The 21,848-nt window shown below is 33.6% G+C and overlaps 1 protein-coding gene across 2 annotated transcripts in view; it reads right to left on the reverse strand.

Annotated features, from left to right (window-relative positions):
- Window positions 1–3,635: 3,635 nt before the first annotated feature.
- The window catches only part of Hil (peptidase hillarin), a 162,932-nt gene continuing 144,719 nt past the window's right edge, over window positions 3,636–21,848 (reverse strand). For both annotated transcript variants that reach the window (XM_075309280.1, XM_075309281.1), the window contains exons 5-10: window positions 8,558–9,552; window positions 8,063–8,271; window positions 7,715–7,989; window positions 7,534–7,647; window positions 7,305–7,468; window positions 3,636–3,976 (exon numbers count right to left, since the gene is read on the reverse strand). In XM_075309280.1, the coding sequence (XP_075165395.1) occupies window positions 3,817–3,976; window positions 7,305–7,468; window positions 7,534–7,647; window positions 7,715–7,989; window positions 8,063–8,271; window positions 8,558–9,552 (1,917 nt within the window). In that variant the 3' untranslated portion in view covers window positions 3,636–3,816. The remainder of the gene's footprint in view (window positions 3,977–7,304; window positions 7,469–7,533; window positions 7,648–7,714; window positions 7,990–8,062; window positions 8,272–8,557; window positions 9,553–21,848) is intronic.

Genomic DNA, 21,848 nt, shown 5'->3' on the forward strand with positions numbered 1-21,848 from the left:
TATCACTGAGTACTACCCGATTCCATGTTTAGCTCCCCAGCAAAAAAAATTTTGAAGTTCTTCTAAAGGCAGAACTTTAAAAGCACTTCCGAAAATGACTTCCCACAGATGTTCTTTATTTTAACTACAAAGGATGTTCTTTTAATTCAATTTTTTATAACTCGTTTTTTCATATTTTTAATGGGTAATTTTAACTATTATTGTTTCAAATAGATTAAAAACCGAGTAAGAATTAATAAAATGGGCAAATTATTCAAATTTTGTCGACAAAAATGCTAAATCCATTCTAAAAAAATTGTGAATTTTTGAAAATATTTGAAGTCAAACGTAAGAATGCATTAAAAATCATAAAAAAATATAAAAATTATTTATTTCGAAAAATATCATACAATTTTTTAATTAACATCCAAAACACTGAATTCAGATCACACCTTAAAAAGTGATTCAAATTCAGTGCAACGAAAGAACAAAAAGAACATTTTCACTACTTTTTCGGCGACGCGCTTTTTCCTGGGTCAATGACAAGGAACCTGCTTTTTATAGCCGAATCCGAACGGCTTTCCACATTATGGTGAAACAATTTAGAAAAGCGTTGAAACGTTCAAAAATGTCACCAGCACTACTGGGAGGGCATAATAATCCGCAAGGCGGTCATACTAGACATTGCACCAAAATGTTAATAAGTACATCCGAAGAAACTCATGCTCTCCAATATAAAGAACAAATACTGAATAGTAAAAGACAGTGAAAGCTCTGTTTCACGAATACCCCAATTAGCGTAAACCCAATTTATCGAAAGTCTAAATTCTTAACAGTGAATTCGATTTAAGGAAAACGCTTTTAATTTTAAGCAAATAAACAAGAAGAAACCAGCAATATTTGACGATTGTGAAATTGATTTAAGTCCATCGGAAACGTCTACAGAGGACGGCATTCTCAAGATATTTAGATTCCATCAAATATTTGGAAACATATATTCAATGGTCGCGTACCTAGATAGAGTGGAAGCACCCCTACGGGAAATGGCCACCCCAGAACCGGTACAGGACTACTCCCTGGTGTGAATGGACCAGTCCCACCGGCCACTTTAACAAGGGTTTGCCATTGACGGGGTACATTTTCACTGTAGAACACGACTTGTACTCATTCCAAAGGACATGGCCTAGGACTACTTAGTAGAACTACCTACTACGATACAATAAGATTTTAAAATCAAGAGAGAATAGAAATCAAGAAATAACATGAAAGTTTAAAAATTGCAACAAACTGGAGCACTGACACTAGTCCAGTGATAGGTCCGTTAGTGGCAATTTGCACCAATTTTCCGTACGCTGAAAAAACAGTGAACCCAGCAGGAAGAAAAACTTTGGTTACTTTTACACAATTTAGATTCTTTTTACAAAATTTTAACCAAACGATATTACAAACGCTGACATCATGTCGATATCACAAAAAAAAGTAAATATTTTTCAACAAATTCAAGAAAATTTATTAGACATAATTAATTTTCTTCACTTGTTAAAATTGTATAGTTTGAAGGAAAATATTGGAGTTCAAAATTGCAAGAATGTCTTTAGTGCCATACGAAATTTTACCAACGGCGCATTATTGGTAAAATTTAAAAATTTTAATAAATTCTGAACTCTTTTGTGGGAGACACGAATTTAGTTAATCTTTATGATTCATTGTGTATATTTTTGTCATCTGTTTTAGTTTAACTAGCGTACGCAAAAGAAAAAAATATTAAAGTCTTGGAAACTTTCTTAAAACGTAATAATTCCATGAACTAAAAGAGAGTTAAATCGGCTTAGTGAAATCTAGGGTTCACTTTTGTTTGAGTGTAGAACCGGTACAGTACTAATCCCTGGTTTGCCATTGACGGGGTAAATTTTCATTGTAGGACGCGACTTGCACTCATTCCAAAGGACATGACCTAGGAGTACTTAGTAGAACTACCAACTACAATGAAAAAAGAAGTATGCCCGGATCCAAAGATTTTGTCTTTACTTTAAAAATTTTGGTATTGATTCCGAGCCAAAGAAGCGGAGAATACAAGTAAGGATATTTTTAAGACACATTTCTCTTTTAAATTTGGGCTTTGTGTATTTGCTTCTAGAAAGCCAATTTTAATTTTTCGCTTTCTCAGCTTTTTTCCTTCATATGTTATCAAAGTCCTTTAAAAACGAGTTAACGACAACTTTATTATCCAAATTAAGACTCGACTTCCAGTAGCAATTATGCTATGTTTCAAGTAAAAAACTTCTTTAAAATAAAGTTTTGTAGTCAAGATGCAAAAAGACAACCAATTTAAAGACGATTTCATTTTAAAGAATTTTTCTGAATTATTAAAGTCAAGTTGACCTTACCCCAAAAAAATTTTTGTTATGATACCCATTTTTAAGTGAAATCACTTAATTATAAGGACAATACGACTTCATTGAAAAGTTTATCGACTTTTGAACAAGGAAAAAACTTTATATTAGAGAAACGCGTCTATATTTTCTTTGCAGTGTATGTTATTTTTTATTTTTATTTTTTTTCACCCAAACTACAGACAGATGTTTACCATTTCTGGAAACAGAGACAATTTTCCCTCTTCAGCAGAAATTTTGTAGATTTTTATGCTGTGCCTACTAACAAATTTCTTTGGGTATACTTTTTGTGGTCTGAGACCTTTAAAAGACCTTTTAAAATCAAAAATGGCTAATAGCAATTTTTACAAATTTTGTATTCCACTAAAAAAAATCCGCGGGTGCAGAACAACTCCTATGGGAAAAATTCCCCATGTAAGACCAAAAACATGCCCGACTTTTTTAAATTAATTTAATTTGGGCTATTTTAACTTGGGTTTAGTAAAGATGAACTATTTTCTTAATTAAAATTTCAATTTAGTGGTTCAGTTCAATTTATTTCTATTCAAAATCATAAAAATAGTTAATTATTAGTTTAATACTAGTTAGTTTTATTTAATAAGATTATTGTAAATAAACTATTTTTTATAATTTGTTGTAATTTAATTTTATTGGAAGCGATTTATTTTTAATTTTAGCTTATCGCATTAAATTTTCAAATAAATACTTTATTTATTTTTGAAATCATTGCAGATTGTATTATCGATGCATTAAAAGCTAAAATATGACCATAAAGATCACACTAAAAAAAGTTTACTTGGATCCAAAGATTTTGACCTTCCTTTAAGGATTTTGGTATTGATTCCGAGCCAAAGATGCGGCTTCTTTAAAATAAAGACATTTTTTACAGACCTCCCTGGCTTTAAATCTAGGATCGATAAAATTATAATTGGATACAGATCTCATTCATCGAATTTTTATTCTCTGTTTGCGATATATTAATGAAGGTATTCATATACAAACAAATTCCAGTTTGAAAATCCAAATTATGCCAAGTACAGAAATCCCAAATCAAGTTTGAAAGTTCTACAATATTATTGCAGTTTTTGATGTTATCGAATTACGTATACTCACTACCCATAACGATTATATCGAATAGGTGTTTTTCTGATAATACCATTTTTATCAATGACCAACACAGAGATTTCACAGTAACGGAATGACCCATAACCCCACACACATTTCAATTTTTAAATGGAAAATCCACATAATACGAACGATGAATTGCATTTTAAATTTAATAAATTAATCTTTTATTTAATCTGCAATAAAATATATTTCGATGGCCTGGTGGTAGACAGGCAATAGACACAAATACGCCAGGTACTCCTACACAGTCGGACATACACATACACTCTCACACTTACATTCATCAGGATTTGAATTTGTTATTTTATTGGACATTTTAGTTACGTTTCGATGAATTAATTAAATATTTACAACAATGTGTCAGCAAATGTTTTTCCGTGGTTGACGATGAGTTATTGTGATGACTGCTATGATGTGGTGGTGCTCCCAGCTCACGTGTGTAGATATCCAATCCATATTGGCCCTCCTCCGGGAAGCTGTGAATGGGATGAACAAAAAATAAATTATTAATAAAGGAATGATTTAAAAAACATTTATAGTTATCAGTCAGATGAGCTTTGCCAATTCACTACATATTCTTTCGATAGTCCATGTCCTCTTTAATCTACTGATATACCTTTAAACAGCTTATTCTGTGAAAGAATGTCATTGGATGGCAAATTATGGGTGGAATAGGGATTGTAATCAGAACTAAAAGCAGACTTTGCAACTTTAACATTTTTTGAAAAACTACATTTTTACAATCTGAAAATGTATATTTTCGTCTCTTGCGATTAATAATAAGTCAAGTCAAGGCGTCTTGGCTTTCTGACTTCGCACAATGGGAGCGTGTTTTTCCGAAATTCGTTACTCACGCATACTCACGAATATATTATTTTCGTGACTCACGCACGACATTCTGACTCAAACAAGAAGTCAGCAAAGACATGGGGATTAGACATCCCCAGCGGATGACGATGTACTACGATGTACTACTTATGATTGAAAACCTGGCCCAGATTGACCAGATTAAAAGTCAAGTCAAGGCGTCTTGGCTTTCCAACGTCGCACAATGGGACGTTGGGATTCAAAATACGATAATCGGCTTTGCGTCTGAGACCAATATTTCGATGTGTTACAAACGGAATGACAAAGTTAATATACCCCCTATCGTATGGTGGAGACTATAAAAACTCCAGAGAGAAGTAATTGTAACACAAATGAAGAGACGTATTGAAATCCAATCCAGCAAGTAAATGGAAGTGCTGGCGATGGCGGGATGTGTTAAATGACCTAGAGAATGTGATAATTTTCACGGATTGCCGGGAGACAATGTCACCATAGCTGACATTATGGTGAAATCTCGAACCCTGTTGGAATGCAAGAAAATTATTAAGGACTACTAAGAATATGACAGGACTAGCAATACACAAGAATAGAGGTGTGCACGTGAGTAATATTTTACTCACGCACACTCACGACGGAGAAATCTTATTCATGCACACTCATGCACGAATATCTTTTAAATTTCGTGACTCACGAATAATTTTATGAGTAATTTACCTATAGAACCTTATTGAAAATATGAGTATAATTAAAATCGAGAGCGTTATAACACTTTTAACACTTAACACTGAATTGAACGACTCACGCGTGAGTCACGATAATTTCGTGTCACGTGCACACCTCTACACAAGAACATGTCGGAAATGGGATAAGGAACATACGACACGGCACACAATTTGAAGTGAACCAAGAGGATGTGCCAGTAGTCGAGACATATAGAGCAATGTGGATCCGTGTAATGGTTGGACGTTCGAAATGGACTGACTCAAACGAGAAGTCAGGAAAGACATGGGGATTAGACATCCCCAGCGGATGACGATGTACTACGATGTACTACTTATGATTGAAAACCTGGCCCAGATTGGATGCCGAGACATGAATCACATATACGAAGCTTCTATGTAGAATATAATAATGTTACGACGATAAGAGCGCAAAACCGTTATTCAATAAAATTCAACTCAATAAAAATGTTCTGCTGTTTTTTATTTTGAGATTTAAAATTTTTGAAACTCGATCTCGAAATGCAGAATTGATGTCACCAATATGTCTGATAATTAGAGGAAGCAGATTGAAGAATGAAGGCAACTGATGACGATGTGAAAAATCTCAAACAGTGGAGTCATCTGAAAACATTGAAGTTTCATTTCTCATAATAAAAACTAACTTAAGGAGATTGATCATATATGAAGAGTTAGTTCTATTTGATACTACTTGGGTAATAGAGATAACAAAAAAATATATAATTTTGGAATATAATTCTAATTTGCAAAACTATATCGGTGAAAACCTTGCAAACATTGGTGAATAACTGTAGTGTTAAGCTTGATTTGCACTCCTTTTAATCAAGGCTTGAAAATCTGCTTGTGCAATGATAATTCCCCATGACGAATTTCGTTTGTTTATAAAATAGATCGGGAGTCCAAATAAAGGAAGAAACGGCGTGCATATTTCAATACGATCCCTTTATGAAAGTGAATTAACACACATGTGGTGTCAAATTGAAAACAGACGGTGTCAATCTAACAACGATAAAATGACACTATGCGTTGTCAAAACAACAGCGTTCATGATCTGAAAACGTAATGGTTATGAGGAATCGAAGAATATGCTCTCGTTCATCATGTACTCCGAACGACGGGCACTGATCAATTCCAACATTTCACTGGACTGGCGATCGACTAGAGCTGTGGTCTCAAAACGTTCATGTTCGAGTATTTTTCGTGTAATGCTCTCCTTCTTTTTGCTACGACGGAGAATCATATTCTTCTCCAGATCTTCCTTCTGTTGTTCCAAACGCATGGTGAGAATATTTTGTTCTTCACGATTACGCCGTGATGTGGTCAACTCCTTATCGAAAAAACGTAATGGTTAAGAATTTACTAAAAAAACCGTTATCGTAACCTGGATTGTCTGATCCATGCACACAAAAATTTTTTTTTCTGATTCAACCACAAAATTAATTGATCCAATTAATTTTTTAATTGAAATTTCTTCAATCACGAAAATGATAGTATCAATCACAGTTTTAATTGGACATTAAGAAATACTTGATTAAAAAAGTAATTGATTTAATTAACAAATTTCAATTAATTTGTTCATTAAAAACGTAACTATTTTCAATTACTTTCTTAACTGACTTAGTTTTGTGTTTTTTTGATTAAAAAATTGAATGTTTGAAATAAATTTTTAATTAAAAAAATCCATCACTTTTTTAAGTGACTTACTCTTTCAAGTTTGATTAAAAAGTTAATTGTATCAATTCATTTTTTAATTAAAAATTTTAATATTTTCAATCATTGACATAATTGACCTAATGAAAAAATCTTCAACTTCAATCAACTTTTTAATTGGAAATATTTTTGGTGATATTTTTTCTGTATACGCGTTAACAGTCGCAAATTACGCCACCGACGGATTTGCCATAAGAACGTCTTTTCATGGCCAAAGAAAACCGAAAGCCGTTCATAAAATCGTGAACGCCTGTGGACGAAACAGTGAACATCCCGTTTTAATTTTTCGTGCACGTTTCCGTTTCATTTTGTTACCGTCCGTTCACGATTTTAGAATGTAATTTTTTCTATTAGAGTACATCTCTCATTATGTGTATTCACGGAAAAAATATCACCCATAGTTTTCCAATTACAATATTAAATGATTTTTTCTTATTTTCTGTGATTGAAGAAATTTCAATTACAAATTGAGTCAATTCATGATTGAGGACAAAAATGTTTTTTTTTTTTGTGTTCCTTTACTTACTTGATAATGAATGTCACAATATCATCCAGAGTACTGTGTGTCACATATTTCGAGAGTTTCTTCTCTTCAATTCCATTTTTGTGCAGTGTGGCCATGAAATCCGTTAATGGTCGCGACATACGGAATTGTAAGTCCAAACTCCGGCCAGCAAATATTAATGGATCCTGTAAGTAAAACAAAGATGATTTTGTCATAAGAAAACCCAGTAAACAAAGTTGAATCTCCATACCTGGTGTGTAATGGGTATTAAACCAAAAAGTCGAGTGGCTTTTGTTGGGCCCCATTCACCACTTGCACAATCTGGTAGCGGCACCATAACAGTCTGCAATTCCTCACAACAAATCTGTAAATAAATCAGATGAGTTTTGGTATGCTCTAAAGTAAATTGAACTCTTCCTGCAGCCACTTACCTTAAATTTACAAACGGATTTGAATTTCATTGGTTCTCCCGTTAGATATTCTTGCGGTGTTACAGCATTGGCAAATATATCCAAGAGGAAGGCACCCGAACACGGAGCATGTACTCGGAATGCCACTATATTACCAATCACTGACTGCATAACAAAACGCTTGAGGGAGACAGCATCGTAGGAGTCTTCGTCACTGTCATAGAACTTTAAATTGTAATGGAATATGAGGCAACTTTGCATGTCCGTGGGCATGGCAATGCGAACAGTAGCGGCACCTGCCAGACAGAAAGAGGGGGTAGAGAAAACATTTCAGATATTAACGTCGATAGTAATTCAGCTTCCTCTTACCAGTGTCATCTGTAAACACCACAGCTCCATAGCCTTCATCAGCAAAATGAAGACCATAACGAAAGAATAACGAACGGACAAAGGGTAAATTTTCAAATTCTCTCAAGGTTATGGGTCGCTTCAGCAATTGCCATTCCTCTTGCAGTGGGAAGAATTCATAGATGAACTCCCGGGGATCCGTTAGGAAATAATGATCATCGTATTCGTATCTGTAAAGCAGGGAACCCATTAAGATACATTAATCCTGCAAATTTTCTACGCTCAGAGAAGGAATATGATTACCTCCTAGAGCAAAATGTTATATTTGGATGGTGAACATGTAACATGTTTGGTGCAACCATGTTATTTTCTCGAACATTATGTATCTGATTTCGATAATCATATTATGTTTGGCGCCAAACCACCCTTAGGCGGCATAAATTTTCCATGATCCCCATCCAAAAATAAAATTTTTCTCCAGGAGGTGATCATATTCCTTCTCTGCATTGTACTCACCTCAAGCTATCATTTTTACCCCTTCCCGTTTTGGGTGCCTCCTTGGCATTGACTAAGTGCCGAGCACCCCAATTACATTGAACAAAACGCCACGCCCCAGCCACAAATACAGCATTCCAAGAATTACGAAACCGTGAATCTTGAAATTTCACACCTGGCTGGTAGCCGGCACTCTTTGAATAACCCTTGATCACCACACAATGGAGACCAGCATAACTGCACAAACGCTTGAACAACACATGATAGCTCTCGGTACCAAATTTTATGCCTCGCAAAAGACCCATGGGGGTGTCACCCCTCAGATCGTCATCGAAGTGCATATTGTTAAGATTTTTCACTGTAATCCATCGGAATATCGTACGAGCCTTTTCTATGTCCGTAGTGCAACGACCCACCAACTGTCTCACCAAATCTGTAAAGGTTTTTTGATCCTCTTGGGCCACCGATATGGCTATGCGATCAACATCCTCAAACTCGATGGGATCGGTGTAAATTTGAAATTTGCTAACGGCTGGAGGGGCAGGCTGTGGCGGCAGATTGGGATATTCAATGGGTGTAGTACCCTCACTGAATTCATCATCGAGGAATATGCTCTCGTTCATCATGTACTCCGAACGACGGGCACTGATCAATTCCAACATTTCGCTGGACTGGCGATCGACTAGAGCTGCGGTCTCAAAACGTTCATGTTCGAGCATTTTTCGTGTAATGCTCTCTTTCTTTTTGCTACGACGGAGAGTCATATTCTTCTCCAGATCTTCCTTCTGTTGTTCCAAACGCATGGTGAGAATATTTTGTTCTTCACGATTACGCCGTGATGTGGTCAACTCCTTTTCGAATTTATGCGTCAGCCTTTGTAATTCACGTTCCCATTCGGTTTGGAATTCGGATTGAATTTTACGATCTTCTTCTTCGCGTTTGCGAGCGAATTTACGATATAGATCATCCTCTTCTTTGCGATGTTTCATTTCGAGCCGGGCCTGTTCCTCACGACCCTGAAATTAGAAAGAAAACATGTGAGGTATTAGTAAACATTGGGACCAAATCATTCTAATAAACCATAAGGACTATAAAAGTGATCTAGAATCGTAACAATCGCCAGGTCAAATCTTACACAGAAAAAGTATTTACACGATACTAATTTACAATTTACAAATTTCTTTAAAATAATGAAATGTTAATTAAAATAAAGTTTATAATTTATTGAATTAGATCAACTCAGAATCACCTCCTGAGTCGATCTACCGCTTGGTGTCTGTCCGTCCGTCCGTCCATGTATTTGTTGTTCGCAGGATTCCGGTCGCAATTTTGATGAAATTTGGTATAAGTCGTTTTGTTTTGGCACAAGGACAAACGCTATTGAATTTGGAAAAAAATCGAATCAAATTTAGATATAGCTCCCATATATATGTATCACCCGATTTCTATAAATGGCGTCAAATTTGCCCTTTAAGTGCGCTAAATTTCATCGAAATCGGTTCAGATTTAGATATAGCTCCCATATATATACATATGTATCGCCTGAGTTTTCCATAAATCCCTTATTTATCAACCGATCTTACTCAAAGTTGGCCAAATCTAATTTTCTATAGTACTTACTGTATGTGCAAAAAATTATCGAAATCGGTTCAGTTTTAGCTATAGTCCCCATATATATGTATCGCCCGATTTTCACACATTTACATTTATTTATCAACCGATCTTAGTCAAAGTTGGCTTATTTGAATCTTCTACAGTACTGACAAACTTGCAAACTATCATCCAAATCGGTTCAGTTTTAGATATAGTGCCCATATATATGTAGCGCCCGATTTTCAAAAATCTGTCCCTAAGAACCTTATTTTTTACCATAGTAGGTAGACTCATTTATTTACCGATCTTACTCAAATTCAGTACAAGGTAATCTCCTTTAATATCAACCAAACGTGCAAAATATAATCCAAATCGAATTCACATTTAGATATAGCTCCAATATATATGTATCGCTCGATTTTTTCCAAATTTGGCCATACGATTCTTATTTAGTAACCAATGTTTCTCAAATTTCAAATATTGAAGAACTAGCCGATCGTAGTTAGACTTACATGTAGCTCTTACTTAAATATATTGCCCAAGTTTCACAAATTTCGATTTATTACCCAATCTAATTGAGCGATTTCCTCTTTTTAATAATGGACTCAATATTAATGGCATACTAACTCTAGATTCAGAATCAACTATACGAGGGCAGTTCGGAAACTTCTTAGACTAGCACCAAAAGCACGGTATAAACAGAAAAAAGTTAAGTGTTTTGGAAACTTCCATCTGTTATGTTATGAACAGGGCTGTGGAGCCGGAGTCGGAGTCTGAAGTTTTTGCTGGAGTCGGAGTCGTAAAAATTTTGCTCGACTCCGACTCCGGCTAAACCAAATTTTTTAAAACACTTCACATTTTTGTAACTAAGCAAGTTTTTACGCAAATTAGTTTCCATTGCGTTATTCATTCGATCAATGTACAGCATGATTGTAAATGAAAATCAACTTCCAATTACGGCTATCTTTGTATGTTTCCTAGAATGTTAGACTAGCAGATGGGCTGGATCGATCCATTTTAATGCCCATATCAATTTATTTGAAATATTTCAAACAATCGATATTATTATATCCTCCACCATAGGATGGGGGTATATTAACTTTGTCATTCCGTTTGTAACACATCCAAATATTGCTCTAAGACACCATAAAGTATATATATTCTGGGTCGTGGTGAAATTCTGAGTCGATCTGAGCATGTCCGTCCGTCCGTCTGTTGAAATCACGCTAACTTCCGAACGAAACAAGCTATCGACTTGAAACTTGGCACAAGTAGTTGTTATTGATGTAGGCCGGATGGTATTGCAAATGGGCCATATCGGTCCACTTTTACGTATAGCCCCATATAAACGGACCCACACATTTGGCTTGCGAGGCCTCTAATAGAAGCAAATTTCATCCGATCCGGCTGAAATTTGGTATATGGTCTCTAACAACCATGCAAAAATTGGTCCATATCGGTTCATAATTATATATAGCCCCCATATAAACCGATCCCCCGATTTGGCTTGCAGACCCTCTAAGAGCTACAATTTTCATCCGATCCGGTTGAAATTTGGTACATGGCGTTAGTATACGGTCTCTAACAACCATGCAAAAATTGGTCCATATCGGTCCATAATTATATATAGCCCCCATATAAACCGATCCCCAGATTTGACCTCCGGTGCCTTTTGGAGAAGCAAAATTCATCCGATCCGGCTGAAATTTGGTACATGGTGTTAGTATATGGTCTCTAACAACTATGCAAAAATTGGTTCACATCGGTCCATAATTATATATAGCCCCCATATAAACCGATCCCCCGATTTGGTTTGCGGAGCCTCTAAGAGAAGCAAATTTCATCCGATCCGGCTGAAATTTGGTACATGATGTTAGTATATGGCCTCTAATAACCATGCAAAAATTGGTCCATATCGGTCCATAATTATATATAGCCCCCATATAAACCGATCCCCAGATTTGACCTCCGGAGCACCTTGGAAGAGCAAAATTCTTCCCATTCGGTTGAAATTTTGTACGTATAAACCATATAAACCGATCCCCAGATTTGACCTCCGGTGCCTTTTGGAGAAGCAAAATTCATCCGATCTGGTTGAAATTTGGTACGTGGTGGTAGTATAAGATATTTAACAACCATGTGAGTTGAAATTTGTGGATGACAGTCTTTCGTAGAAGTTTCTACGCAATCCATGGTGGAGGGTACATAAGATTCGGCCTGGCCGAACTTACGGCCGTATATACTTGTTTTTATTTTAATTTTATTTTAAGGCGATATACATATGTGGAATATTGACAGAAAATTTTTTCAAGGTTGTTTTTTTATAGAAAATCTTGTCAAAATGTTGTATCTATAAAAAGTTTTGTCAAAATTTTATTTCTATAGAAAATTTTGTCAAAATTTTATTTCTATAAAAATTTATTCAAAATTTTATTACTATAGAAATATTTTTTTCTATAGAAAATTTAGTCAAAATTTTATTTCTATAGAAAATTGAGTCAAAATTTTGTTTCCATAGAATATCTTGCAAAATTTTATTTCTATAGAAAATTTTGCAATTTTTTTTGTTACACAAAATTTTTTCAAAATTCTATTTCTATTGATAATTTTATTTCTATAAAAATTTAAGTCAAAATTTTATTTCTATAGAAAATTTTGCCAAAATTTTATAGTAATAAATTTTTTTATTAGAAAATTTGGTCCAAATTTTATTTCTATATAAAATTTTGCCAAAATTTTATAGTAATAGATTTTTTTATTAGAAAATTTGGTCAAAATTGTATTTCTATAGAAAATTTTGTCAAAATTTTGTTTCTGTAGAATATTTTGCAGAATGTTATTTACTACACAAAAATTTTTCTAAAATTGTATTTTTATTAATAATTTTTTCAAAACTTTATTTCTATAAGAAAAAATTGTCAAATTTTATTTCTATAGCAAATTTTCTCAAAACATTTATATGTTTGATCTCTACCAATATATAATATGTTTGAAAGTATATTGGTCTAAACAATATATGTTTGGGTAGTCTAAGTTCCAAACATTTTGTATTTTTGCATCCAAATTCAATAATGTTGTCTTCCAAAAAACAATATGTTATTATGTGAACATATAATATGTTTGGAAGCATTTTGCACCCAAAAATATTATATGCTTAAAAAAATTCTCCCAAACAATATTGTGCTCAAAATTTTATTTATTTATTTATTTATTTACAATCATAATGAATTATGAAAATAAACAGGTAATGTAGGTGCTAACAACATAGGTTTTCGATCTGAATGCTCAAAATTTTGTTTCTGCCCAATTGTATATTCCCCCACATCTTTCTCACTTCCACGAGATTTTTTAGTTCTTAGCACCTTTTTCTGGAATACAAACATTGTAGAAGAAATTATTCAATTTTTTTTATTTTAATTTTACCTTTTGCCGGACGGGGTTTCGAACAGCGGACCACACAGTTTGTAAGGATCAAAGAAGTAGCTGATCAATTGCCCAAGGGAAAATAAAATGTTAATTTTGTAATAACAAGCAACAACCACCAACTTAATTCAATATCGCTCCCTGTTAAATAGCGCTCCAAGCTACTAAACACATATATGTTTATAGGCTATTTCTAAATTAATATATGTTTGCATCCAAGCATATTATATTTACAAACATTTTATGTCCCAAACATAATATGTTCTAACATATTAACATATATGTCCCAAACATGTTATGCTAGTTTATGAACATTATATGCTTGCACTCAAAAATATTGTGTTTAAAAATTTGTGTTCCAAACATATAATGTTTATAGCCAAACATATGAAAAACAGTCTTTTTCATCCGTGCTGATACTCACTGCTATACAAAATGTATTCAAAATTTTATTACTATAGAAATATTTTTTTCTATATAAAATTTAGTCAAAATTTTATTTCTATAGAAAATTTAGTCAAAATTTTGTTTCTATAGAACATTTTACAAAATTTTATTTCTATAGAAAATTTTGCAAAATTTTATTTACTAGACAAAAATTTTTCCAAAATTGTATTCAGTGAGCATACAATTTTGGAAAAATTGCTGCTAAGTGGAAAACTTGTAGAAATTACTCAAATTTTTCAACGAATGAATCATAAATGCATTTTTGCGAAATTGTGTAAACAATTATAAATATTTGCTAAATATTGCCCGAGTTTTGTAGAAGTCTGATTTGAGATTTTATCAAAATGTAGATCTAAAAGTTGTGCAGAATATGTTATAATCGGCCCGCCCGACTTTAGACTTTCCTTGCATTTTTATTTTTGGTTAAAATTGTGTTACGTCCCATAACGTTAGATTTAAATTTTAAGTACATAGATTTTGTAGAAGTATATACAAGTTTGTCTAAATCGATTCAGATTTAAATTCATGCATATGGAAATATAAACCTTTATATAGCTCGCAACAAATTTAAATGATTTGAAATAGTATCAATAATTCTGGTCCACAAATACATATACTGTCGGTATCTTCTCATATTATGATGGGTATTAATATCATTATTTTATTTATTAAACATTGCCCTAAATTTGAAATATAGAGTTCAATTGGCATCTAATGTGAAATTAAGACCTTTTTTGCACACATAAATAAATACGATACTTTATATCGATCCACTTACGGTACCCCCACAATAGAACTATAAATTAGTGGTGTTAAATTGAGATTTAGTTATATTACCCGGAGTCGGAGATGAAGAAGCTTTCTGAAAGGTGGGTGCCGCATTTTTTTAACAGTCGATCAAAAACACATAAGAATGAACATTTCTCAAGCTTGTTTGGATCGTTTTAGGCGAACTAAAATGGATTTTAAGCGTCGTTTCATAACTGTTGATGAGACATGGATCCACCACTATACTCCAGAGACAAAAGAACAATCCAAACAATGGACTGAAGCTGTAGGAAGTGCCCCAAAGAAGGCAAAAACAATGTTATGGCAACGGTTTTTTGGGACTTCAAAGGTATTTTATTTATTGACTATCTACAAAAGGGTACAACAATAAGTTCAGAGTACTATTGCAACCTTTTGTATCAATTAAATGTCCTGGCTTGCAACACAAAAAAAAAAATCATAAAGACAACGCACCAGTGCACAAGAGTGTTTTAACAATGGCTAAAATCAACGAATTAAAGTACGGCTAAAATCAACGAAATAAAGTAAAAGTCACTGATTTAGCTCCCAGTGACTTTTACTTGTTCCCAAATCTAAAAAAAATCCCTTTATCTCCTAACCCTATTTCAATGATATGATATAGTCGGCCCCGACCGACTTTCTACTTTACTCACTTGCTAATTCATAAAATTATAGTTAGCAATAATAATGGTTCATAAAATTATAGTTAGCAATAATAATGGCTCTAGTTCGTTCTATTTAGAAGTTTAAAATTTAGTTTGATTTGCAGCCTCGGGACACCTTTTAGTGCCTTTAAAATGTTCGGTAACATCAAATGATATTAGCTAACTACCTCTCATGAGTATATCCAAATAAATAAACCCCCACCCTAAGCCAAACTAAAATGGACACTTTATGACCCAAATTTAAACTTTCACATTAATGTGTGAAATGTGTTTGAAGTTACTTTGAATACATTTTTAAATTAAAAATGCCCTTTGCATAAAATACTATAGGCTTCCAACTTCCAAACCATATACGGTAGAACAAAACAAAGTGCACCACATGAAAGGCAAACAGAGAATATCATGGCATGCATATGACACCATTCTAGTGGCATTCAGTGAAAGAACGACCCATTACTTTTGAGTTGCTATGGATATGGATATAGTAAAATAGAATTCATTTGGTGGGATTTCCTTTCATTTCGCCACACATCATTCCTATTACTCAACCAATTGCGAATTTATGAAATTTTATTTACAAAAATATTGGATAGAAACTCTAAAATCTCATATAGAGAATATTTTTGGATCATATATCATTGGTGGGGGGAATCCGTTTTGTTTGCCGCTGTGCGGTGTGTGTTGAGTTCCAATAAATGCATTTTTCACATAATTGCGAATCTAATGAACACCCGAAGGGAAATATGTACATTTGGCTTCAAATTTAAATCACACAAGTAAGGGCGGCACCGATAGCCACAGTGGTGCAATGGATTTGGCGGCCTTGCACTCCAAAAATTGTTTCAATTGTAGTTTACCTCGTCTCATTAATATTGGTGACATTTCTAAGTATTTCGAAAGCTTCCATAGTGATTTCACACAATCTTATCATTATGCAAATTTAAATAATATTGTTACGAATGTGATATTTCTAGATTTAAGTTTATTTAAATTAGTTTACGTTAATTTAAATTTCAAATTGTAACGATACAATTACGTCATAACTTGTTAGAGTCATTTCTTTATTTTCTAGTACTTTCTTAAACATCTTTTGGGTTTCCAATCGTTCATTGTAAAAGTAACGCCTTTTGTTTTACTTATTGACTTATGTTATGCCTGCACGACATCTACCTAATCTAGTAGAATGCACTAGATTATTAGCATAAGCCTAAAAGTATGTGTGCCATATCACCTGTAAAATAACGCCGATAGAACATTCCAGATGGTTGTAGGCAATGAAGATAACCAGTTGAATATGTGGTGTTAGATAAATTGTATCAAGATAGTTCTAGATGGTTGTTGGTCAGACTATCCAGAATTTTCGAAATCGTCAAATCACGGTATATAAGCCCCTAGCGGAGGGAGCAGTCAAGTCAGTCGTAAGCTAAAGTTTATACAGTACACATCGTTGAGCAAATAAGTGAAACCAATCAATTAAACAAATAAATTGTAGATTGTCGTTATTTGAAAAGAACTGTGTTTTAATTATCGGATAATTAAATACGCCTCAATATAAAAACGTAACAATATTAACTGAATAATCGTGAATAATAGTGACCAAAGTCGACTTTGGTCGACTATCAGAAAGTTGATTTTGACTAAAATGTCGATTACACCGTCGTTGCTTTTACGAAACATTAAAAACATTAAACATTAGAAAAATTAAAACAAGTATATACGGCCTTAGGGAGCCACCGTGGTGCAATGGTTAGCATGCCCGCCTTGCATACACAAGGTAGTGGGTTCGATTCCTGCTTCGACCGAACACCAAAAAGTTTTATTATCCCACCTTAGTAATGCTGGTGACATTTCTGAGGGTTTCAAAGCTTCTCTAAGTGGTTTCAGTGCAATTTAGAACGTCGTTCGGACTCGGCTATAAAAAGGAGGTCCCTTGTCATTGAGCTTAATATGGAATCGGGCAGCACTCAGTGATAAGAGAGAAGTTCACAATGGACTGAATAGTCTAAGTGAGCCTGATACATCGGGCTGCCACCTAACCTAATATACGGCCTTAAGGTCGGTTAGACCGAATCTTAAATACCCATCACCATGAATCAAATATAATAAATAAATTTCCTTTGAAAACTCTTTGTCATAGAAGGTTACTTGTAGATATATGGAATTTTAATTTTAAGAAACTTACTACCTCCTGAAGATCGGTTCCAATGGTACACTTCACGAAGTTAAATTTAAAAATGTTTATACACTCAAATAAAAATTGAACCCTCTATTTCACTAAAGCCAACTTGACTTTATTTTAGTTTATGGAATTGTTATGTTTGGAGAAAGTTTCCTTTAGTCTAACAATGTTTTGCGTACTTTAGTTAAATTAACTAAACAACGAGAAAAAATTATACACAAATGAAACATAAAGATTTACTAAATTTGTATTTCTCACAAAATAGTTCATTACATTTTTAAATTTGTATATTTTACTAAAAATGCGCCCATCTTGAACTTCGTATGGCACTAAAGACATTAATTATGTCTAATAAATTTTCTTGAATTTGTCAAAAAAATACTTACTTATTTTTGTGATATCGGCGTGATATCAGCGTTTGTAATACTGTTTAATAAAAATGTACTAAAATTAACCTAAATGTTCTAAATTTAACCAAAATTTTTCTTTATAAGCCACACCAAAACGGCAAGTTTTTTTCCGAATTTTATTTGACATTTCTATATTTCAGACTTACTTAATTTGGTTCCAAATGGTTCCAAGAAATTGCAACAGTGGATGATCAATTTTCGAAGAAAATCATCATCAGTGATGTGGCACATTTTCACCTCAGTGGATTCATCAATAAACAGAATTGCCGCATTTGGGCGAATGAGAATCCAAGAGTGATTGTCGAAAAACCAATGCACCCACAAAGAGTGACTGTTTGGTGCGGTTTATGGGCTGGCGGCATCATCGGGCCGTATTTTTTCAAAAATGAGGCCGGTCAGGCAGTTACTATGAATGATGTTCGCTATCGTGAGATGATAACGAACTTTTTATGACCCGAATTGGAAGATATGGATGTGGACGATATGTGGTTTCAGAAGGACGGTGCCACTTGCCACACAGCTAACGAAACAATGGCTCTTTTGCGCAACAAATTCAATGGCCGTGTTATCTCACGTAATGGCGATGTCAATTGTGATTTGACACATGTGATTTGACACCGTTGCCCTTTTTTTTGGGTTATTTGAAAGAAAAGGTGTACGTCGGTAAGCCAGCAACAATTCAAGAGCTAAAAGATGAGATAATTCGGCACATTAACGGCAAAGAACCTCCATTATGCCTCAGCGTCATCGAAAATTTGGACAATCGGATGAAGGTGTGCCACCGAGGTCGCGGCGCCCATTTGGCCAATATTTTGTTCCATACATAATTGAGTAATACCAATATATCATAATAAAATAAAATTACAATAATTTCCTAAATAGTTTGTATTTTATTCAAAATCAACATCGAAATGAACATTGAAATTTTAACCCGCCTTTACAAATAAATTTCAGTTTAAATCCGAATTATAACACACACTTCAAAGTAAGAATTTTTTTTAATTTTAGAAAGAAAAAAAAACTAAAAAATCCTGTATTTACGTTTATTATTTTTTTATTATTATATGTATTTAGTCGAATTCCTCAGTTAATTTAAAGGCGATTTTTTAAATCAAAAATGTTTTTCTTTACTAAAAGGAGGTGCGTAAATTTCTCTAAAGTTAGAACACGAATCTTTGGTATTTGTGTGTGAAGTAAGGCAAATTGTCCTTACAGTAAAGAAAATTATTTTTCATTTGATATTATTAACTTAGATATTGAATCTTCGGATTGAAGATAAAACAGTTTCAAATATAGACTAAGACTTATTTTAAGGATTTTGAAAAAAATTTTTAAATTTTTTCAAATAAAAAAATAAAAATTTAATTTTGTAATATCTGTTATAATCTTATACTTATTATAAGTGCATGACTACCTTTCTTAACTTACCAAATTTTGGGCGAAGACTTATTAACATCACAGAAAAAATATCACCAAAATATTTCCAATTAAAAAGTTAATTGAAATTGAAAAATGTTTTCAATTAATAAACTAATTGATAAAATTAACTTTTTAATGAAGACAGAAAGATTAAGTTCATTAAGTCAATGATTGAAAATTTTAAAATTTTTAATTAAAAAATTAATTGATACAGTTAACTTCTTAAACAAATTAGGAGAACTAAGTCAGTTAAAAAAAAAGTGATGAACATTTGTTTTAATTTTTAATTAAAAATGTATTTCAAACAATCAATCCAAATAAAAACTCTAAGACAATTCAGAAAGTAATTGAAAATAGTTACCTTTTTTAATTAATAAATTAATTGAGTTTTGCAATCAACATCAATTAAATTTTTAATTGAATCAATTAAAAAATTAATTGATTTGCTAATGAAATCAATTAATTTTTTCCTCAAGAATTTTTCTATGCCTAATTAAAACTGTGATTGGTAGCCACCGTGGTGCAATGGTTAGCACGCCCGCCTTGCATACAGAAGGTCGAGGGTTCGATTCCTGCTTCGACCGAACACCAAAAAGATTTTCAGCGGTGGATTATCTCACCTCAGTAATGCTTTTTATACCCGTTCGGACTCGGGTATAAAAAGGAGGTCCCTTGTCATTGAGCTTAACATGGAATCGGGCAGCACTCAGTGATAAGAGAGAAGTTCACCAATGTGGTATCACAATGGACTGAATAGTCTAAGTGAGCCTGATACATCGGGCTATATTATACCCTGCACCACTTAGTAGATCTAAATTTTCGATACCATATCACATCCGTTAAATGTGTTGGGGGCTATATATAAAGGTTTGTCCCAACTACATACACTTACATATCACTCGATCTGCACAGAATTTGATAGACTTCTACAAAATCTATAGACTCAAAATTTAAGTCGTCTAATGCACTAGGGTGGAACACATTTACAACTTTTCGAACATTTTTACAACTTTTCGACTAAGCAGTGGCGATTTTACAAGGTAGTGGCGATGTTGGTATTTTGACCATTTTTGTCGAAATCAGAAAAACATATATATGGGAGCTATATCTAAATCTGAACCGATTTCAACCAAATTTGGCACGCATAGCTACAATGCTAATTATACTCCCTGTACAAAATTTCAACTAAATTGGAGTTAAAAATTGGTCTCTGTGGTCATATGAGTGTAAATCGGGCGAAAGCTATATATGGGAGATATATCTAAATCTGAACTGATTTCAACCAAATTTGGCACGCATAGCTACAATGATAATTCTACTCCCTGTGAAAATTTTCAATTAAATCGGAGTAAAAGATTGGCCACTGTGGTCATATGAGTGTAAATCGGGCGAAAGCTATATATGGGAGCTATATCTAAATCTGAACCGATTTCAATAAAATTTAGCACACTTGACTAAACTACTAATTGCACTCCTAGTGCAAAATTTCAACTAAATTGGGGTAAAACTCTGGCTTCTGGGGCCGTATTAGTCCAAATCGGGCGAAAGATATATATGGGAGCTATATCTAAATCTGAACCGATTTCAATAAAATTTGGCACACTTGACTATAGTACTAACTGTTCTTCTTGTGCAAAATTTTAAGCAAATTAGGGTAAAACTCTAGCTTCAGGGGCCATATAAGTCCATATAGGGCGAAATATATATAAGGGAGCTATATCTAAATCTGAACCGATTTCTTCCAAAATCAATAAGTTTCTATTCTGAGCCAAAACACATACTTGTGCCAAATTTGAAGTCGATTGGACTAAAATTGCGACCTAGACTTTGATTACAAAAATGTGTTCACGGACAGACGGACATGGCTATATCGACTCAGGAGCCCACCCTGAGCATTTTTGTTAAAGACACCATGTGTCTATCTCGTCTCCTTCTGGGTGTTGCAAACATATGCACTAACTTATAATACCCTGTTCCACAGCGTGGCGCAGGGTATAATGAACACATAAAACAGTTTTCCGAAACAATATAACATACAAGCAGTTTCGCAGACATTGCTCTCTTTTAATTCTCTCGCTGTGTATGTTGATATATTTCGTCAACCCTGCCGGTTTCCACCTCTTTTTATTCTCTATACTCATTAGCGTAGCTAGACAATTTTTCTAGGGGGGGCTATAGCCCCCCTAGCTAAAAATTAATGGACTGAAGTTATAGGTTCAATTACTGTTTTATTTTATAAAACTAAATAAAAATCAGACTTTATCATAACTAGACAACTAATTTATAATAAAGCAACTAAAAATAGTTCCACACTTTTTCCCAGCAAAAAAATTGGGAGTTGTTATAAAGGCATAACTTTAAAAGCACTTCCTCACAAGGTAGTTCAT

Source organism: Haematobia irritans, chromosome 5 (assembly GCF_050003625.1).
Source record: "Haematobia irritans isolate KBUSLIRL chromosome 5, ASM5000362v1, whole genome shotgun sequence".
Taxonomy (NCBI): domain Eukaryota; kingdom Metazoa; phylum Arthropoda; class Insecta; order Diptera; family Muscidae; genus Haematobia; species Haematobia irritans.